This window comes from Sus scrofa, chromosome 9 (assembly GCF_054392235.1).
Source record: "Sus scrofa isolate SSC_HxYL_T2T_F1_AM1 chromosome 9, Sscrofa_HxYL_maternal_Yorkshire_Landrace_v2.0, whole genome shotgun sequence".
In the NCBI taxonomy this organism is placed as follows: Eukaryota; Metazoa; Chordata; class Mammalia; order Artiodactyla; family Suidae; genus Sus; species Sus scrofa.
Genome location: NC_139391.1, coordinates 103,045,008 through 103,067,022, shown reverse-complemented (window position 1 = coordinate 103,067,022; position 22,015 = coordinate 103,045,008). Strand labels below are relative to the sequence as shown.

General features: G+C 35.3%; 1 protein-coding gene across 32 annotated transcripts in view; it reads right to left on the bottom strand.

Annotated features, from left to right (window-relative positions):
- The window catches only part of CACNA2D1 (calcium voltage-gated channel auxiliary subunit alpha2delta 1), a 484,107-nt gene that overhangs the window by 87,161 nt on the left and 374,931 nt on the right, over positions 1–22,015 (bottom strand). For all 32 annotated transcript variants that reach the window (XM_013979783.3, XM_013979785.3, XM_005667683.4 and 29 more), the window contains 3 exon segments: positions 16,897–17,001; positions 3,144–3,222; positions 848–897 (listed from right to left, as the gene is read on the bottom strand). In XM_013979783.3, the coding sequence (XP_013835237.1) occupies positions 848–897; positions 3,144–3,222; positions 16,897–17,001 (234 nt within the window).

The following is a 22,015-nucleotide window of genomic DNA, read 5'->3' as shown; positions in this document are numbered from 1 at the left end:
GATTTATTCTATTTTGTAGCTCCTCAGTTATATTTTAAAATGAATAATGATTTTAAATAGCAATTTATAAATATTTTAAAATAACATATATTTAAATTAACATACTTGCTTCAATCTACCTAGTTACTTAACAAGCATGTTTTCAACTGAATGGCTGGAGGAAAATCATATCCTTGTTGTAAGTTGTAGTAACTACTATTTAATTTTCTATGTTGTGCCTACAACTTGGAGAAACTCACTTAAATGAGCGGCCATAAAATCAAGTTCAAATTACATGATGAGTTGTTAGTAAACATTTTATTTACTTCTAGGATATTTTTAAAATTTGAGAAGAAAAATATACTCATTTTCTTTACCCAAGTTTTAGATGTTTAAAAATACTTGGAACCTTAGTGAAATAATAACCAATACATTACTCGTGACACTCATCATTTTATTACAAATATAGTAGTATAAATCATTTATTCATTTTCACCTATTTTCTCTATATTGAGTATATTTAAAGAAGAAAAGAAATATCTTAGTTTGAAAAAATACTTTAGGAATTCCCGTCATGGCTAGCGGAAATGAATCTGACTAGTATCCATGAGAATATCCATGGCCTCGCTCAGTGGGTTAAGGATCGGCGTTGCTGTGATCTGTGGTATAGGTTGCAGACACAACTCGGATCTGACATGGCTGTGGCTGTGGTGTAGGCCAGCATCTACAGGTCTAATTAAACCCCTAACCTGGGAATCTCCATAAGCTGTAAGAGCGGCCCTAGAGAGACAAAAAAAAAAAAAAAAAAAAAAAAAAAAAAAGGAAAAGAAAAGAAAAAATACTTTAAACAAGAGTTAAATAACCATACCTGAGTATTGATTCTGATTGCTCCAATGGAAGGAATTTCATAATAATAACCTGAAATATATACATATATACAGATTAATACAAATAAACATTTTAATAAAGGCCCACGACATTATTTTATGGTTCTGTAAGAGGAAAGAACATTTTTTCACTTCTAATTGAGCAAACACTTCTAACTAGCAAACACTGATAAATTTGGAAAATATCTGATTAATGCGTACTCATAGCAAATGCAAAGGCTTTATGAGAAATTTGAGTACATTTCTTAGATTGCAAAAAATAAATGCTATTTTTCTACAGAGTAGTAGGGAACCTGGTATCATTAAAGTCTTTTTACGGAGCATGATCAAGACGGTGGAGGAGTAAGATGGTGCTCCCCTTCTCCCACAAACACATCAAAAAAAAACCCCATCTACACGTAGAACAATGGTACAGAACATCTACTGAACTCTGGCAGAAGACTTTAAACTTCCAAAAAGGGTAAGAAATTCTCCACATAACTGGATAGAACAAAAGGAAAGAGAGAGAGAGAGAGAAGAGAAAAAAAATGTTGTCAGATCGAGACCAGTGCTCTTGAGAGAGAGCTGTGAAAGAGGAAAGGAGCCCACAGCCTGGAATGCCACCTAACTGACAGAGAAATCAGCCGGTATGGAGGGGGAACCTCAAAGCCCCAGAGAAAAGTACAGCAGCAAGACTGAGGAGGGCAAAGCAGATAGAGAGCTGCAGAGACTATCTGTACCACGGCCCCTGGACAATACACTCTGAGATGATCGAGTGTGGGCTCAGCACTGAGACTCAAGCTTCAGAGGTCAGTTCTGGGGAGTGGACTAGGATTGGCTGTGTGGACACAGCCTGAGGGGGTAAGGAGCCGTGTGCCAAGGGCTAGGGAGCTGAGCACCACAGCTGAGGGAGTACGGGAGGAGGCTGGGGACCACAGGAGAAGCAAGTGCCACTGTTGGAGTGGGTGAGAAGAGAAGGGGCAGGACCACTATAGGAATATCTTTCTCTGTGCACACACAGGCTCTTGGACTGCGGATCATCTCCTACATAGGATACAGGCAGATGGGGCAAATCACCACAGGCATCTCAGACTCCAGAGGTGGGTGTGGCACGCCACCACTAGGGGTCCTGGAACAGACATCACCTGTGGCCCCAGTCACCTCAGGGGTCACTGCAAAGGAAGGCAGTCCAACTAAGCACCATGCATTTTGCTTATTCCCCTGAGAAGGCACTGGCCTGCTGTTACTGCTTCCAAAGGCTATGAGTGCCTATTCTTCCCTGAGGGTCACTGCCACTTCCCAGGGCCCTGCAACCAGGAGCAGCCTGCACCACCTCCCTGCATGTCCTCACCACTGTCAAGGGCCCAGCAACCAGGAAATAGCCACAGGCCCTTCCCACTGTCTCCATCTTCCTGGAAGCATGTGTAGGCCGTTGGCAACAGCATGTACCCTATCAAGGGGATAACAGCCTGCTCAAACTAAGAAAAGAGACAGCAAGCATCCAAACCAAAAACAGCCTTCATGTTAAAAAAAAAAAAAAAACTGTAAGCCCTCACAAAATATCCAGGGGTGCTCTCGCATATAAATAGGCCTCCAAGACTACAGTAGTTGTTTTCCTTAAACTCACAGAATAAGAAAAATATAAGCAAAAAGAAGAAACTCGAGAACCCTTCTCAGTTAAAAGAACAAGAGAATTCCCCTGAAGGAGCAAACAATGAAATAGGCCTCTTCGATCTAACAAACACAAGCTTCAAAAAGGAGATGGTGAAGATACCGAAGGAATAAAGCATATCCCCCCCACCTTTTGGCTTTTTTAGGGCTGCACCCGAGGCATATGGATATTCCCAGGCCAGGGGTTGAATCAGAGCTACAGCTGTCAGCCTAAGCCACAGCCACACCAATGCAGGATGCAAGCCACATCTGCAACCTACACCACAGCTCATGGCAACGCCAGATCCTTAACCCACTGAGTGAGGCCAGGGACTGAACCTGCATCCTCATGGATCCTAGTCAGGTTTGTTACCACTGAGCCATGATGGGAACTCCAATATATCCCTCTATAAATGTAAAATAATATGACCAGATGTCTGAATTTTTGTGTAATGTAACACTAATGTCATACACTTACACTATTTGTGTGTATTTTCTCTATAGAAAACATCTTCAGCATTTTATTCTTGCTTCAAGTCCCATAAAAAGTAGCCACAACTTTAGAGTATTTTAAATGATAACATGTAGAACTAACAGCAATCAAATTCTACCTATAATAAAATCTGGTCAAATAAACAGATCTATCACCTTTATTTTCACAGGCCATCCACTGAATAGGTCCTCTGTCATAATTATGTTGACCAACTGAAAATGTGAATACACGTACCTGGTGAATTGAAAAACAGGTATTTGTTAGGCTGCATAAAATTTGTTAGGCTGCATAAAATTTAATTGACTGGCAAAACAAGAGAGCTAAAATAAAAACTAAATAAAAGCATGTTTTTCAGTTAACATGACAAGAAAAATTGAGGCCAGTAAATCACTCAGGAAGGCATCAGAGAGAAACCACATAATCTACTCTAAATACAGACTTCAGTTACTAAATTTAAGTTAGTACTTGGGTGCCCTGCACCATATCCCAATTCTGAGGCAGAATCAAGACTAGGGTTTCATTAGGAGAAATGGCATCTTTCAGGTTCAATCCACCTTCACCTGTCTGACCTGGATACAACATATTATTCATAAAACTAGTCATTGCAAAAAAAAAAAAAAAATAGGCCTATTTCATAGCTATGCAGTTACTGATATAGAAAGGAGGTCATTATAGTTTTAGTTGCCTAGGGCAACTATACTTGATGATTTCACTACTTTCACACCACGGAACTATTCAGGAAGCACAGGTATGATGATGATGTTAGTCACATTACTTACTTTCTATAAAGATGACTGGCATATATAAATAAATATTTTAAGCTTCTAGGATTTTTTAAAAAGAAGCAAAATATTGACTGTTTCTAATGTATAAGATGCAAATATTTAAAAATTCAATTGAGAGTTTTTAATGATAGTACTTTAAATGTTCATTAGAAGCGACTGAATTGAAATAACAGGATGCGAATATAGAAGATAAATTCAATGATGCAACAAATATTTAATAAAATGGCTATTTAACATATACTGATTTTTACCAACTTAGTAATCTGAGTAAACCAATAAAGTTCAACATTTTAGCTTTTCTTAAAGCCAAAGATGCAGAAAATCACTTTTCCATGAATTCATGTTCTGGTTTGAACTATGTTAAGAGCTTTTCCCTAATTCATGTCGATTGACTGTTTGAATTGACATTTTCTAATTGCTTCATCTGTTTCATCTTTCGCACATGACCGCAGAGCACAAATCTCAAAAGAGATTTGACATCTGTTCTCTGTTCCTTCACTGGTCTTGGCCACACAGAGATCACATCATAACAATCCCTGCCCCCAAATATACACTGGGGATGTTGCTGTTTCACTTGTAAAATTTTATGTGAGCCACCCTTAAGTAGTCCGGGTTTGCCTTAGCTAGTTCTGTAAGAAGCCATTTGGTGAACACATCAGAGTTTTAATCATCTCAAATGACTGGTTCTAGGTTAACAAAAGCTGGTGACACCTCTCTCTCTCTCCTTCTCCCCTCCCCTTCCCCCCCCCACCCCGAGTTCCTCAAAATGCAAAACACAGTTTTATTTTCTTAAAATCTTCAATTGAGTCATTTGGGGGCTGTTTATGTATTTCCAAGTAGTATTACAGCTTACATAGTTAAGCTTACTCCTAAATGAAAATATTTTTATAAACAGGTTGGCCTCTCTGATAATTCAATTTAACTGCCATACCTTAAACAATTGTCATATGAATTCAGGGCAGGGAAACAATCCAGATGCTCTAGAAGGCACTTGGGGATCTCCTTCGTAATTAACATTTGAAAACATGTCTCAAACTTTCAATTTAAAGTACTGCTTTGTCTAGTTGTTGCTCTTACATAACAGTGTTCCAGTAAAATGTTTTCCATAAATGCTTTTCATTACAAAGATATAGATGAATGCAACTAAATGAATTCTTTTATCTATGTCCCAGGAAGTCAAGCATTTCTAATAACATATAAGCTACACTTAGACACACACACTGTGGGTTAGTTTGACTGATGTTATACATCAAACAGTCCAAATAAACACAACTCAGCCAAAAAAGATACTAGGGGAAAAAAAAAACAAAAAAACTTGTTGCTTTATTTATTCTACCACAAAAATTCTGCCTGACCCCCACAGCTTGCCTACAGGGAGACCTCAAAGATTGTCTAAATTAAGGAATTCAGAATCAGAGCTGGGTGTTGTAGTGTACAGTGCCACAATTAATGATAATTTAACAGAATTTTAATACACAGTAGGCTTTTTTTCTCTCTCTTTGTTCATTTATCACATAAGTCCTTTCTTGGCTATGTGAACACCGGCTGCATTAACTGACTGAATCATTCCCATATTACAAATGTATAGTTTTTACCCCTTTTCTCAATTTACATTTGCCTTACCATAGATATTTTTAAGACGTTATTTTTCTGAAATTTTCTTCCCAATGGTTACTAAAATCTTAAGAATTACAAATTCAATCTTTCAGCAGCTACCTCACCATTGCAATATTTACAAAATCAACTATATCTAAGATGCTTATTTTTCTTTTGGTGGATACACACACACACACACAAAACACATCCATATGTATATATTTAATGATTCTGTAGATTATCTTAGAATTTTCTGAAATGATTTTATATATTTGAGAAAGCTTAATATAAATCACTCAGACTTTTAAATTCCTAATATGACACTGAAAACATGAACATAAACCTTATTTCAATCCCAGGTGCTGTACCATGCTGGATTTGGCTTTGCTTTACACACTTTAGCTATTTATGTAATTAGCCTTTTTACTCCACTGATTTCATAAGCAGGTGTGATATTCACCATTTTATGGTGCATGTCCACAATAAATTGGTAAAGTTTACAAGAAGATTATTTTTGCACCCTAAATTCCATTTGAATTTTAGATAGTTTCATTCCTCTTATTCCATACTGTATTACTGCCACCCTGTGGAGGAGTTAAAGAACTAACTCAAATTCCAGATGCCAAATCCACAAAGATGACTGCTATCCCCTCTTTCTTCTGATGTTTTTCACTTCTTTGAGTTTACCATTCTTCTTTAACTATAATTTGGGGGGAAGGGAAAAATAAAGTGATTCCTTGAAATATGCACAATTTAGAATTTAAGGTATTACATACTCAAAGTTGTATATTTTTAGAGTTCATTTGTTATTAGTATATTTATATGATCTTCATAAAAACATAAAATGACATATAAAATAACTTGAAACTCTTAATGAGCAGTCGTACTAGCTAAATATTTCATCTAAAGTCTCCATTAAACAAATTACTTACTTTAAATCACACATCCACTAAAGCAAAGTCAACTTTTCTAGGGGAAAAAAATCCTTCTACTCATGCCCAGGAGTACATTAATAATCACGACACTAGATTCATGTAACAAATAAATACTGGGACCTTTCTGTTCTAAGTGAAATGTTGCTAGAAAATCTGCTAAATGATCCTAAACTTGTTGACTTGAGATAGGCTCATGTTTCAGAATGTTCACTTCTGTGAGTGTCATATGTGAAACATACAGTCACAAATGGCTTTTAAAAATATTTTTCATAAGGGTGAAGTCCAGATCTTTAACAGACATAACATGGGAAGGTAGTATTGAATAAACATTGGACTGGGTTAAAACGATCCCAAGACTGTACTACTGTATCTATTATAGTGCCTTATATATAAATGGAAATAAGTATTTATTAAATGAAAAAAAAAACTGAATAGCTAAATAAGTGGTCTTAACATTTTCCCATGGTGCTCTAAGACAAAATTTGGCATCATCTGACATATAAATCAGTTCACTATAATAGAGTCAAAACCGGACTGATAGCCATCTTGTATTTTATAATCTGGATTGTTTCATTACATTTATATCAAATTGTAATCTTGGAGTTTAGCAAAATAAGGTATATTTAATACAACTATAACATATTTAAAGTGTATTTCATACACTTATACTACTTAAGTACTATATTATTCCTAAATTAAAAAAATCCTAATAATTATTGATTTATGCTTAGTTATATAAGAATATTCATAAAAATAGCAATTTTAGAGCATATTTAATAAAATTAAATGTAAAACAATTGAAAATCAGTCTATTATTATTTGCAAATTTATAATTTTGGCCTTCAGTTGTTTCAAAAATTGCTTTCTCTGTGAATAGAACATTATGATTTCAAATTGTAAATTTGATATGTCAAGCCTGGCCTACTTGATCAGAGATAACTTTTAATTAATAGCAAGTCTGGTTACTTAACATGCATTATTGATTTGTTCCTTATAATACACCACTGATTTATAACTTTATCCTTGAGTTCTGGACTTCAGCTAATCTGTTTTTTATTTTGTTTTGTTTGTTGAAGACTAAAATACTTGTCTTCAATTAAGATTTTTCCAAAGCCACAGGGTCAACCTATTTTAAAAAGCCATAGGAATTTCTTGTTTCCCAGCAGAACCCAGTTACTGGAAACTGTCACCTCAACAATTATCAGTTACCCAGAGTTCAAGTTTAATTTACAATAGGCAAATCTCCAAGGAATAATGGAAATGAGACTATGAGGAAAGCCAATAAAACTAAAATAAAAACTCTAGCTATCAAATCATGTTAGAAAAATGATGTCAGAAATGGGTTTTATTAATTTACTGTGTGTACTAAAATTTTTGGCATTAAGCCTGTAAAAATACTAGATTGGACTGAATATTTTAGGAGAAAATTCTACAGTGGTTTCCATAATTCACAAGTGTCCCAGAATCTAGAGCATTTAAAATAACCCACATCTCTAGTTTTATACCATTATGAAATAAATAAAAGTGTCCTAATTCACATTTTACACAATTTAATTTATAAAGTGTAATGATCTGAAAGGTTCCTGCAAGCCTGCAAACATGTGGTGGCTTAGATTAATCCACCTTAGCAACTTAAGACTGTGAGAAGCAAGTTCCTTGGTGGTAAGGTCTTACTATCTGACTAGAAGGAAGAATCCTGGGTGGGCAAGTGGTGACTCGCATGGCCTCAAGGCTGCCCTGAAGAGAGATACACAAGCAGGCAGGCAGGCACATTCCACATGAGATTGTGAAATTTGGGCTGTAGATCATTTAAATTACTGGCTTTGCCACTTAGTAGCTGTATGAGTTTCAACAAGTTACTTAACTTCTCAAATTTTGGTTTTCTTATTTCCAAAATGGGGATAATGATGATGACGGTAATAAAAATCTTTTTATCATACGATTATTCCAATTTCGAACAAAGTGATACATGAGAAGCCTTTGTATTATATGGAAAAGTGAAAGCACAATAAATATTAGATATGTTTATAAAGATGTTGATGAGGATACTAATGATGATGATAATTATGACAATGTCTTCTAGAGTCAAAATATCAGAATTCAGTCAGTGAGGCAACATTTTCCATTAGTGAGATATTAGAGTTTCATACTTCAAAAAGAACTTAAAATAACTTGAAATAACATGGTCCTAGAGGAATAAATTTGGCTTGCTTTATTACATTTAGCAAGTCTAAAGAAAATGAGCCAATATCGTCTAAATGCCGTTAAATGCCATTGTGTCCATATGAGATATGTCTATATGCAATTTCCCAGGGTCTGACAAAGGCAAGTACTTAACCAGCGACTGCTGAATTTGTTTAAATAACACAAAACAACTTTATGGAAAGGAAAACAAAAGACAGTAGGTTTGGCAGACATGATCTTAAAGAACCAAGCTGATATTTCTCTCACATGTTCTTTTTTTTTTTTCCTTAGCTGCACCCACAGCATATATAAGTTCTTAGGCCAGGGATGGAATCCAAGCCTTAGCTTTGACCTATGCCCTAGCTGTGGCTATGCCAGATTCTTAATCCACTGCACTGGGTTGGGGATCAAACCTGTACCACCAGAGACAATGCCGGATCCTTAACCCACTGCACCACAATGGGAACTTCTCTCTCAAATGTCTTTTTTTTTTTTTAATTTAATTTTATTGGGGAATAGTTGACTTACAATGTTGTATTAGTTTCAGGTGTATAGCAAAGTGAATCAGTCACACATATAAATCTATTCATTCTATTTTCCCATACAGGTTATTACAAACTGTTGAGTAGATTTTGATTGTGGGTACATAACAAAGACACATGCCTCAGGATTATGTTGGCATTGAAAAATTTTAACAATGATCACAATGAATTACTCTTACATTGTAAGATTATAAGGAAGTAATTTCAGTTCCCCTTCCCTGCATACATTGATAATATGTGTTATAGAAAGAAAAAGCCATGGGCATATTTCATTTCCAAGCAATTTATACCTCTGCAAAGACTATCATCAGCTGAGAAGTCATTGTTTTAAATTATTTTCTTTTAAAAGAACAAAACTATTGAGGTTTTTGTTTTTTTTTTTCTTCAAAGCTACTGAGTTTTTCTAACATTTAGGAATGCTTTATAACTATAACTTAGAAGCTTAATTATTGCATATTTATATTTATTTATTTAGGTTGGACATGTCAGTAAATATTTAGCAACCAATGGGCATCAAGCCCTTGCTAGCCTCTAAGGAAGCAATGGTAGGTTTACAAACTACCACAACCTCAACTTCACTAAGAGTGTAACAAAGGAGAGTTCAAGGTAACAGGGGAATAGATACATAATTAAAATAATAAAGAAGGATAATCTGGGAGAAAGCAAACAAAGAGGAAAGATAATGCTAGAACAGATAATGATAAAGGAGGTGTGTAGAGAAAGGGACTCCTCTACAAAGACTGAGCAGGGAAGATTTCTGCCCAGTCCCAAAATAAAGGAGTACAAATAATTGCAAAAGGACCTGAAAACACACCTCTTCAAAGAAGATATACAAATAGCTAATAAGCACATGGAATGGAAAGAAGCTCACATCACTAATTTTTATGGACATGTAAATCAAAACTACAATGAGATTCTAACTCACACCCAGTAGGATAGCTACTATCAAAAAAACCAGACAACAACAAGTGTTGGCAAGGATGTGGAGAAATTGGAACCCTTCTACGTTCTTGGTAGAAATGTCAAATGGTAGAGTTCCTGTGAAAAACAGGATGAAAGGTCCGCAAAAAAACTAAAAATAGAATTGCCATATGGTCCAGGAATTGCATTTCTGGGTATATACCCAAAAGGACTGAAAGCAGGGTCTTGAAGAGCTATTTGTACCGTCATATTCACTGCAACATTATTCACAGTAATGAATATATAGAAGCAACCCAGGTATCAATGGATGAATGGATAAGCAAAATATAGTATATGCATATGATAGCATATTATGCAACCTTTAAGAGGAAGACATTCTGTAATATGCCACAACATGGATGAATCTTGAGGACATGACACTAATTGAAGCAAGCCAGTCAGAGAAAGAGAAATACTGTATGGCTCCATTTATATCCGGTGCTTAGAATAATCACAGTCATGAAGACAAAGTACCATGGTGGTTGTTGGGAGCTAAAGGGAGGGGGGAATGGGGAGTTATTGTTTAACAGGCACAACGTTTCAGCTGCACAAGATGCAAAGGGTGAAGGGGATGGATGGTGGTGATGGTTACACAACAATGTAAATATATTTAATACCACCAAACTGTACACTTCAAAACTGGTTAAGATGGTAAATACTATGTGTATTATAACACAATAAAAAAAAAATCAAGGAGAAAGAAAAAAAACAAAAACAAAAAAAACAACAACAAAAAAACAAGGCCAGCAGAATTCTTTATCCACCAAGGCAGCTGCTACAGAAAAAGCAGAATAGAGTGCCTTTCCAGGTATAATGATTTAACACAAAGAAAAGGAAATCTCAATTTTAGGTGGTAACAGTCCATCTAGAAATTATTTCAAGTACATTTTCTGTACCCCATGGCTTATTTGTGTAACATATTTTATGCTAACTTTAATACTTAGTCTTGCTTTTCATTGGATTTAGTTATGAAATTAAGCTGTAAAATGTTATGGAAGTAATATTTCTCAAACCTGAAGAACATGTACCTGATAAAACTCTCCTTGGTTTAGGGAATGGATTATCAACATTAATGTTGTTCTCAGAAAACAAATGTAAATAAATCTGTTGGAGGGAATGACACATACACGAAGCACATGCATGCAAAAACGCATGAATTTTAAATTGATAATCTCTTACTGGCAGTGCCAATGTTAACTGCAATAACTGTTTTTGGCTATAAAGTAACTCCAGCATAAATACTATATTTGACTTTATGAACACAGGTATAGTTCCTATTCTAAAGCTTAAAATCTTTTGCAAACTGTTAAAAGTGCCCAAATGTCTGTAATTAAAATTTTTAGAAGCAGTGCATTTGTTAAATAGTATTTATTTTACAAATGTGAACGCCCTTCGTTATCGTATGTTTCAACATTCTTTCCAAAGGCTTTATTCTTGCCTGATGGAGAAGCCAGGCTGAGATAGGTGGGGAGGCAATGAACTATTTATTCACCATGAAATATTTTCCCTACCATCTGTTGAAAAAGTAATGAATAATTTTCATTCGTACTATATAAAACACATATGCAAATTCAGCCATTAGTGATTTGTTTTAGATTTCTGTAGGTTATAGATTACTTCTATTCTGGATCTGAGAGAAAAATAGAAAAGACTTTGCCAAAAATCTTTTTTAAATAATTAAAAAAAACCATGCCTTTATTATCAGGCAATTATAACTTCAGCTATGGATTCTTTGAAAATTATTCCACATGTATAATATGCTTTTTTTTCCCCATTTGTTCTTACTCAATTTACTAATTATTTTGAAAATTTTACTTTACACATTTTGAATGCCTTTTCATTTTTGATTATTCTGAGAATTAAGCTAAGAATCTGAGAACTTTTTTCTAGCAGGCTAGACAATCTTAAGTGTGTACTGCTAACCAAGCCCTCTGCTATTCTATAGAAAACCAAATATCTTTAATTTTGCTAGGCCTGGGAATTATCTTTCAGCTCTGTGTCTGGTTTTACTTTCCTTTATTCATTTGTTTGTACTCTATGATAGAGTTCATTTTGGTTTTGGCACCATTTTTAAGGAAGTCCTGTCCACATGGGTGAGCCCTAAGGAATGGCATTGCTGCAGGTAAAGATTAGAAAGTGAATGTATTTTAATTTGGAACAGCTGTGGGAGGAGATTAACATGGACACAGTTTTAAGCTGTACCTATCTATAATCAGGTAGATTAATTCCCCAGAGTAATATATTTCAAAAGAACCCAAACATTTTGTTCTAATTCTCAAACCTTTTGGCCCCATTAAATTGTGCTGTATATCTGCAGCCTCTTTCATCAGCTCTCTGAATGTACCCAATCACACCTACCTGGGTTGCTCTGAATGATTTCTGATGTCATTTGGATGAAAAATGAGTGTAAATGAAGCATTCAGCAACCACATTAATGCCAAGCAAAAGGCTTGGGAAAAGGGAGGATTCAAAGAGTAGTTTTCAGATTTTTGAAAAGCTCTCGAAACTCGGTGACTTTTTAATTTTGATATTTTCTAAGCTACAGGTGAACTTCTTTTTCAAAGAGCATACTTTCAAATGTTATCGAATAGAGAACTTTAAAGAGTATTTAAAGTTATACTTTACTATCAATTTCAGTTTTACATATTGGCCATTTGAAAGATAATGTGGCTAGTGAAGTTCTAAGTTGATAAACTTATCATGTAATGAATATGAATTTTGCAAGTAACAAATTGGTCTGTCATATACATCCTTAGATGACAAAATAGACAATACCTTGCATATGAGGGTCTGTGCGCTGCAGATCTCTAACTGCAGGGATGGGTGGAAGGTAGGGAAATTTGAATAGGGAGGGAAAGTTGGAAAGGTTTGACAAGTCACCCCAAACCATTTGAAGCCATATTTTAAAAAAAACCTCTCTTATACAGTCACACTCTTTTTAGTAGGTGCATATATTCACTATTTGCACACATCTGACATAAATAATTGACTATGGAAATGTTGTCTTGACAAAATACAAATACTCTCAAAAATATAGGTGAATTAAAAATGGTTGTTTGCCATCATCTGTTTTCACTGTTACTGGATATAGAACATGCAAATACCAAGAGACAATTTTTATTTGTTTAACAAAGTTTACCAACATTAGAAAATTTGAGAAGCCGTTAAACTTGGAGGTAGAGTGCACATGTTATATGTGGTAGAGCAATGATCCCAGGAATAATATTCCTACTTGTCGAATTCAGAAATCTGTGATCTGGATCTCTCTCAACCTCTCCTCTTTCAAGGAACTCTATCAATTATCCTTTCTCTGTTTTGTATCTATAAGCGTTCTTCCCTTGACTAGTCTATATAACATGCAATAATGACTTAGCTCTTTTCTCTTTAAAAAACTAAAATGTATGCATGCACACATGTATGTATAATTGACCCAGATATGACTGTCATTTCTTTTCTAATAGTTCTTAGCAAATCTACAGGGATTTTAGAAAAATTTATGTTCAGATTTCTACTTGCTCATCCCTCTGTCACTTCTCAACCACCTGTTTAAATTTACTCTTATCACTTTAGGTGAGAGAGCCCCTTGTTCCTGGGGATACAATGGATACAAGGAATGTCCATTTGAAACAGATAATAAATATGTGAGCATTCTTCTGTGTATGTAAGTACATATATATGTGTAAGAGTATATATCACAGAACTTTGCCACAGCCACTGAAATTAGACTCATGTAAAAAAATGCATTATCTAATTCCAAGGTTATCTTTCTTAGCTAACCATGATAGTGACTTTAAAAATCACAAAAATTAAGCACTGTTTCCTTTTCAGAGTTGCTTGGGCATTTACAAAAAGCGTATGTTCTTAAGGAGTTCCCGTCGTGGCTCAGTGGTTAATGAATCTGACTAGGAACCATGAGGTCGTGGGTTGGCTCTCTGGCCTTGCTCAGTGGGTTAAGGATCCGGTGTTGCTGTGAGCTGTGATGTAGGTTGCAGACACAGCTCGGATCCCGAGGTGCTGTGGCTATGGTGTAGGCTGGCGGCTACAGTTCTGATTCGACCCCTAGCCTGGGAACCTCCACATGCCCCGGGAGCGGCCCAATAAATGGCAAAAAGACAAAAAAAAAAACAAAAAAAAAAAACCCAAAAAACAAAAACAAAACCCAAGAAGTATCTCTTCTTAAGAGAAGTATGTGTCCTTAAAGCACAGCAATATTAAAAGGCAGATAGCAGGATTGTTGAGTAGTACTAGGCTCATCAGTTTTACAAAAATGAATGTGATAGGAATCATTTCAGGTTTAGCATGTCACCAAATACCTTTGTTTAAAAAGTAGAATTCCTATAAAAGGTGAAGGGGATGGAAAGCAGTGTTTTAAGATAATAATATTTAGATTGGACATTTGTAGGATCTATATATAGAAAAATGACTTTAGTAAATTCTTCATTTATTCAATCAACTGAATAATCTGTGAAAATAGAGAGTAGAATATTGTCACTTTCTTTATGGGATACAACTTCTTGCATTTTAAAAAAAGAAAAAAAATATCAAGTTAAGACATGCCTCTGAGACGTTATGGTGTTCATTCTCTATGCAAACAGAGATGGGGAGAGAAAAAAAACGACAAGTTTAGATGAAAATTTCTTCTCTTTTTAAACATTTCTTTTATGTAAAGTTGTTAAAACTGTTTATACTTTAAGAAATCAAAATATATCTTAGGCACAGATACTGATATAAATGAATAACATTCATTGTCATACTTGTTTAAGAAATTCTTCCTTTTTGAAGAAAAATATCCAGGTGAATGATATTCCTGATGGCTAGTTTGGCTGATGTCAATAAAAGAAAACATGATTTACCTAAACTTATATTCATTAAAAGAGAAGTAGTGGGGTTTGCACTTATATACCTCTATCACAAAGTAATATACTTAAAAGGTATGGCTATGAGGTACTTAAAAGTCTCTTCCAAATTATTAGTGTATGATTAATTGGGGGAATTTCGAGATAAATGTATTATATCAATAGAGTTGAATGTGGGTTAAATTTATTTTATTATCTTTGAGTTCTTCACGACATGGTAATATCACATTACTTGAAATATTTAAATAAGCTAAATATCTTACCCCAGGTTATTTATTTATTTGTCTTTTTAGGGCCACACCCACAGCATGTGGAGGTTCCCAGGCTAGGGGTTCAATCGGAGCTGCAGCTGCCAGCTTATGCCACAGCCACAGCAACGCCAGATCCGAGTTGCATCTGTGATCTACACTACAGCACACAGAAACACTGGATCTTTCACCCACTAAGCAAGGCCAGGGATCAAACCTGCAACCTCCTGATCCCTAGTTGGACTCATTGAAGCTGTGCCATAATGGGAACTCCCCCAGGTTATTTTTTATAATTATGTTCTATAACAGAAATCATGCTCTAACTTTAGTTAGACATACTCAGGTTATTTATCATCACATAATGAGAACTATCTCTGAATCTGTGCTCTCTGTAGGATGCCTAGAGCTCAAAGTTAAACAAGACAAAGACCCAGTCCTGTAGAATCTTGTATTCCAGAGTGGGAAGACAGGAAAGATCCCGTGGGTAGAATACAACGTGAGGGACTCTAGGCTCCATGCAGTGGGCCTGGGATCAGAACACCAGCACCTAAATAAGACTGAGCAGGAGGGAGTGTCAAGGACATCCTTGGAGCAGTGCTCATTGTGCTGGATTCTGAATAACGAGTAGAAGGTACCAAATAAATTAAGTCATGTACATTATATTGTAGATGAATGCATCTATATCTTCCCATCACTTTTCATTCTAATGACGTTTTTGATGCACATATTCACAAAATCAAGTCATCATCTGAAAATATTCCCAGTCTACTAACGGTTCAGTCCATTTATCAACTTTTTCAAAAGGAATGAATGGCTCGTCAATATAATCAAAGTCACCAAGTGTTTGGAAAAAAACAAACTTAACCTTCACATTAAACTTATGTCAAATGACATCTACTTATAGCATATGCAGTATCAAAAAGTTGAATATTCAAAAAACTTGTGATTAATTTGAAGTTATATGTAGGTACATGGTTTCAAGTTTTTGATCATTTTTAAAGTACCTAAGCTTATTTCAAAGTGTTCCAAAAATTTTTATCAATGTTCTACCTAATTATTCACAACATTCTGCCTGGCAAAATACATAATTTATATATAGATATTTACCAAAATATATTAATTCACACTTTTCTCACTTTTTAATTCCTCACACATAAAACAATTCATTAGAATTAATGAAGAGTCACACCTCACTAAATGGTGAAAATTCCAATTAAAAGCTAAGTGATTTGGCATTTTACCCTGAAAAGTCCCCTGGTGAAATATGTAATTTCATTTGAAATTTTGGAATCACGAAAAATAAGTTATAATTTTTCACTACTTATTTATGAATACTCAGCATTTTAGGAAATCAAGTTGAGGATCATTGTTCTCTTATAAAATATGGAGAGCCAGTCAGGAAATTGAAATAAACTGATAGCAGCAGTGCTAGGAAAAATTGTTACATTTGATATTTTCCACACCATCAGTATGTTCAACTATACAGGTGAACTTCCAAAACAGGTCTTTCTATAATAGTTTCCTCTGCAGCTGAACAATCACTGAAACACATATATTCCTATACATAATTCTATGGGTTCAAATTATTTTATTAATAAACTACTCATAAGGTATTTGTGAATCTCAAAAATATATAATGTATTTAATTCTGTGATTGGCTTATAATCCATGATCTGTATGACTTTATAATCAGCATAACTAATGTTTTAACCAAATATGTCCTTCTTCACCACCCCCATTACTCTCGTTAAAAACCACTTAAATTACCATTCAATTTAAAATATTAGAAAAATTACACTCACTTTTTTGTCTTTGTTGTATTTGGCAAATATCTCCTGAGCTCTCTCTTCTCCTCCATCGGTGAACAACATGATAATCTTATTGCAGTTGGCTCTAGAAACGTTATACTGTTAAAACAAATATATACATGTCATTCATAATAAAAGGCAGGGATTTAGGGAGTTCCTGTTGTGGCTCCATGGGTTATGAACCTGACTGGTATCCATAAGGATGCAGATTCGATCCTTAAGGATCTGCCATTGCTGTGGTTGTGGTGTAGTTCCAATTCGACCCCTAGCCTAGGAACTTCCATATGCTGCAGGTGTAGCCCTAAAAAGCAACAACAACAACAACAAAACAACAACAAAAGGCAGGGGTATAAAAAAAATATGGAAAGAGCATGCTCAGGTTACAAATAGTGACTGGAAGTGTCTGCTCAATAAGCCAATTCTAAGAACAGGTTCCTAGATCAAGCCAGGTCTGCCCCTCCCTATCCCAGGGTTCTCCCTCATTCTGACTCCTACAAGTCTCCCTTCCTGTGGGTTTTGGATCAAGCATCACTGTATCAATGAGGACTTTTCTAACAACTACATTTTAAATTGCAGCCTCCCCTCCTAGGTTGTATTTTTCTTCCCAGCATTTCACATTTGTTTATATGTAGTATACATTTTATTTATTATTGGCTTTGCCCAATAGAATGCAAGTATAAAAGGGCATAAAGTTTTGTCTTCTTTGTTCAGTATTGTTTCCCTGCCTAGATGAGTGTCTAGCACATGAGTGTCTAGTTTACCCCTCATGGCTGATCAATACATGGGTTTTAAATTAATTAACACTATGATGTCAATTTTATACCCTTATAATTTACGCTGGGAAAAGATAATATTAATAAAAATGTGCACACCTTTTCACTTATAGTTTCAATTCACTTACAATATTTGTTCCTCTCTTCCCTTCTTTTTCAATCTACTTTATTCACTTTTCAGAAATCGCAATGTTGATCCCTAATACCCAGTGCTCTTTCATATCTTTGTAAATGTCTAGAACTATTTCCAGATTATTCCCCTTTCTGCCCTCAACCTGCCACACATATTCTAATCCTCAAAGACTTGATTCTAATGGTAAATCCTTTCTTCCACTTTGTTTAAGGTCCCAAAAGAGGTGAATATAGGAAAACATTGGATTAGCATTAAAGGGCCGCTAAAATGCACAATTAATTTAGAAGGCTAAACTTCTCTGAGGTCTGAAATTATAATTTCAGCCTTTCTATTGTTGTGAAATATGTTTGCAAAAGTGTGGAGACTAAAAGATCACACTAATTTATGAATGCTTAGCTCCTTTGGAAATGTCACCCCTCTAGTTCAGTGATATTCAAGGAAGATATAATGGGAGCCTAATTTGTAATTTTAGCATTCTTTTTTTTTTTTTAATTTTAGCATTCTAATAGCCACATTAAAGTAAGAAGAAATATCTGAAATTCTATTTATTTTATTTAACCCATCATTCAAAATATTTTCAACATTAAGTCAATATAAAAATTATTGCTATTAAATATACATTTTTTTCTTTCATAGTGAGTACTAAAATTTTGGTGTGTATTTAAAACACATTTCTGTTTAGACCAGGCACATTTAAATGCTCAACACTCAGATGTGATTAGGTTTTTCACATTGGGAGCAAAGTTCTGGCCTTTATGACTAATATATTTTAAAAAATTGGAGTTCCCATCGTGTCTCAGTGGAAATGAACCTGACTAGCATCTATGAGGACATGCATTTTATCCCTTGCCTTGCTAAGTGGGTTAAAGGAGCCAGCATTGCCCTGAGCTGTAGGGTAAGTCACAGACACTGCTCAGCTCTGGGACTGCTGTGTTGCTATGGCTGTGACATAGTTCAGTGGCTACAGATCTGATTCAACCCCTATCCTGGGAACTTCCATATGCCGCAGGTGTGGTCTTTAAAAAAAAAAAAAAAAAAAAAAGAAGAACAGCAACAAAAAAAATCATTCATTCTCCTGTAGTATTTAAGCTTACTGAAGGTCCCTATTCCTATTTTTCAAAGATAAATCCCATTCCTGTGGTAAATGTTAATGAAGATAACATTTTACTTTACTAATAAAAAGATCCTATTTTATATAATCTCACCCCATTGACTACTAGACCATTACACACTGGCAGTTAAGGCTTTTAACCAAGCCTTGTACAACTCACTGACGAATACAATTTATCACATTTAAGCACTGTTCTTATCTTTGCAGATAATTATCTGAAAATGTGACCATACAAAAAGTTATATATTTTATCATTAAAATACTTTTGTGAAAGTTGTTGAAATCTCTTAAACTAAAATTAATTTCTCTGATGACTTATCTTTTCTATCTGCAATGTGTAAAATGAGAAAAATAATATGTATCTACAGGACTGTTTCAAAAAAGTGGTAGTTTTTAGAACAGGACTCAGTTTCATTTTCTAAAGTAGTAGAAGTGCTATTATCATTACTAAATTAAAATACCACAGTGAATTAGCACTGAATCTTGCTGAACACTTGAAGGAAACCCACAAAAGGAGGAATAAAGAAATGTTTTGTTGTCAGCAACATTTTCCCTCAAGGTAGACGTCTCAGGACTGATAGAGGAGCAGAGTCTATCTTCGCAAGTTTTCATTGGGTTTGCAACTATCTTGAGAATCACACAGTCACAATTATATGGAACTGACTTGTAAGGAACACATAAGCAAAGGAATATTGTCATATTGATTATGTCAATAAAAATATAATGACGGGGGCTGATAATTTACTTCCATGTGCTATTTCATAACACACCTGACTATTTCTTGTGTGGCCAGTACGTAGCATAGCATCTATCATATATGCACTCAATAAAGTTTTTTTTGAAAAATATATCTCAATGTATTTGTCAATATTTTACAAAATGCTTCCTGAAGATTAACTCCGATCTTAATGTCTAATTCTATTTGACACTTGCTTTAAGGGTAAACTTTGCAATGACAAAAAACAAGGAATGGGATTCTGTGACAAGAAAAAGACTACAAGGGTTTCAAAGAGATAACTCAATAAGGAAAGCCATGGCATTTGGGGAAATTATAATGAAGGACTGCAATACCTAAGGGTCATGTGGCAAGCAAAACACATGAGATTTACTAGAGGAATAACTGAGGACATATTACAAAACCATTTACAACTTTGGTAAAGGCAGTAGGAGATGCCAGTAGGAGTTAGTTCATATTTCATCAGAAACTAATAATCAATGTGCAAGTTAACATGGCCCCTCTAGCATGACTGCCTTTGAAAAAGCACATTAGGCTGGAGACTTATCATTCTATGGCTGAATAGGAGAGAATGAGTGAGGCCAATTAACAATACTAAGAGGAATGATTAAAATGCCAAGATCTAGAAAACTTGATTATTGACTCCAGAGGAAAAAAAAATATTAAAGAACCCCTTGCATTCCTTTACTCCAGAAAGAATATACCCTAAAGATCAATTATGTTTGAATTTTAAAGTTTTGAGTTTTCATTTTTTTATTAATGAACATACATAATTTAATAATCATATGCATTTTACCAAAGATAATTTCCCCTGGAAATTGACAATGCTGAACTTCTTTGCTTTTCTAACTGCTTACTTGGTTATCTAATGGTATCTGAGAAATTTCACTACCTCAAACTCAAAATAATTGAAAATTCTAGCCTTGCGTTCCCTCTAGGCAGACTCCAATGCAACCATCCACCTAGTTTTCCAGTTCAGGGAACCTGGAGTCGCCCACATCCCTCTCCCCTCTTAGCAACACCTCCCACCTACCCAGTCAGTTATCAGGTCACTTTTCTTACCATATCTTCACTTTTAGTCCAAAACAGGATTTCTACAATAGTTTCATTTTCTTTATTAATTTTTTTGGAATAAAGTTGATTTACAATGTTGTATTATAACACCATCTTAACGTAGATTGCTCGTCAGACTAGGTCATTCTCCTACCACACTTTTCATTTGCTCCCAAACACTGTACTCATGATACATCATGACCCTTCCATTCCCATCTCTGTTCCTCTACTGTTTATGGCCCAGCCATGCCGACCCACTTGCAGTTCTTTCATTGTGCCATGATGTCTTGTGCTTCTATGCCTTTATCCATGCTGTTTTCTTTTCTTCTCTGAAATGATTTTCCCTCCCTTGTCGAGAGACATGTTTCTGCAATATTTTCTTAGCCTCTTTGCTTCTATTTACTATGCTGAAAATTCCATCTTTTCCTGCTTTACTTTACCCCATATTCCTGCTTGAAAAACAGTGGGCAATGCTGGGAAATAACTTAAGCTTAAAAACAAAGACCAAAACGCATTATTATTAAGTTATTCATGTGGTCAGCTGAATGAGGACATAATGCATTGGTCTAGGCATGCTGGACCTGTGCAGATTGGCAAGCTGTTTGCACAGGATGAGTTGTCCTGTTAAAATAAGACAAAGAGGAACCTCATGGCACCAGGGGGTTCATGAGCAGTCGTTAGTAGAATATGCATCAGCAAGGAGAACCAGATGCCTAAGACACACGGGGTTGTTGCAGATAGGCATGGAGCAAAATGTTTGTGGAGCACAATGATGATTCTCTAGATGCTCTGCATAGACAGCTAAAGCCAAGCTTCCTCAAATACTAGTGATTGTTAAATGCATAAAGGTCAGAATAAAAGCTTAACCATCTACTGGCTATGTGACTTTTAAAATAATAAAAGAACTTTTAAAATAATAGTAATAAAAAAACTATATCCTGCACCTATAGCCCCCTCCTCACTTGACGTAATCCTAAAGAGCACAATAAAAGCAGTGTGGTTTCTTGAGGCGGCGCTCTTGGTCCCTGAGACCTTGAGTTCCCCGCCCCGTGCCCACCTTTGATTAAGATACATGTCTCTGTGTCTTGTTTTGTGTTAACTTTTTTCTTAAGTTCCACAGCACCCGTTCTTCAGCCCTCACCTGCTGAGCTGTCTCTGCACTCCCTCACCACCTGCCTAGATTCTACTGTTCTTCAAAATCCCATTTTCAAGGAAATGTAACAATTTCCTGATCTCCTCTGGGTAAATCATGCCGCTTCTCCATGCTACCCGAGCAAACATACTGTGAGTACCCTGTAACAGCACTA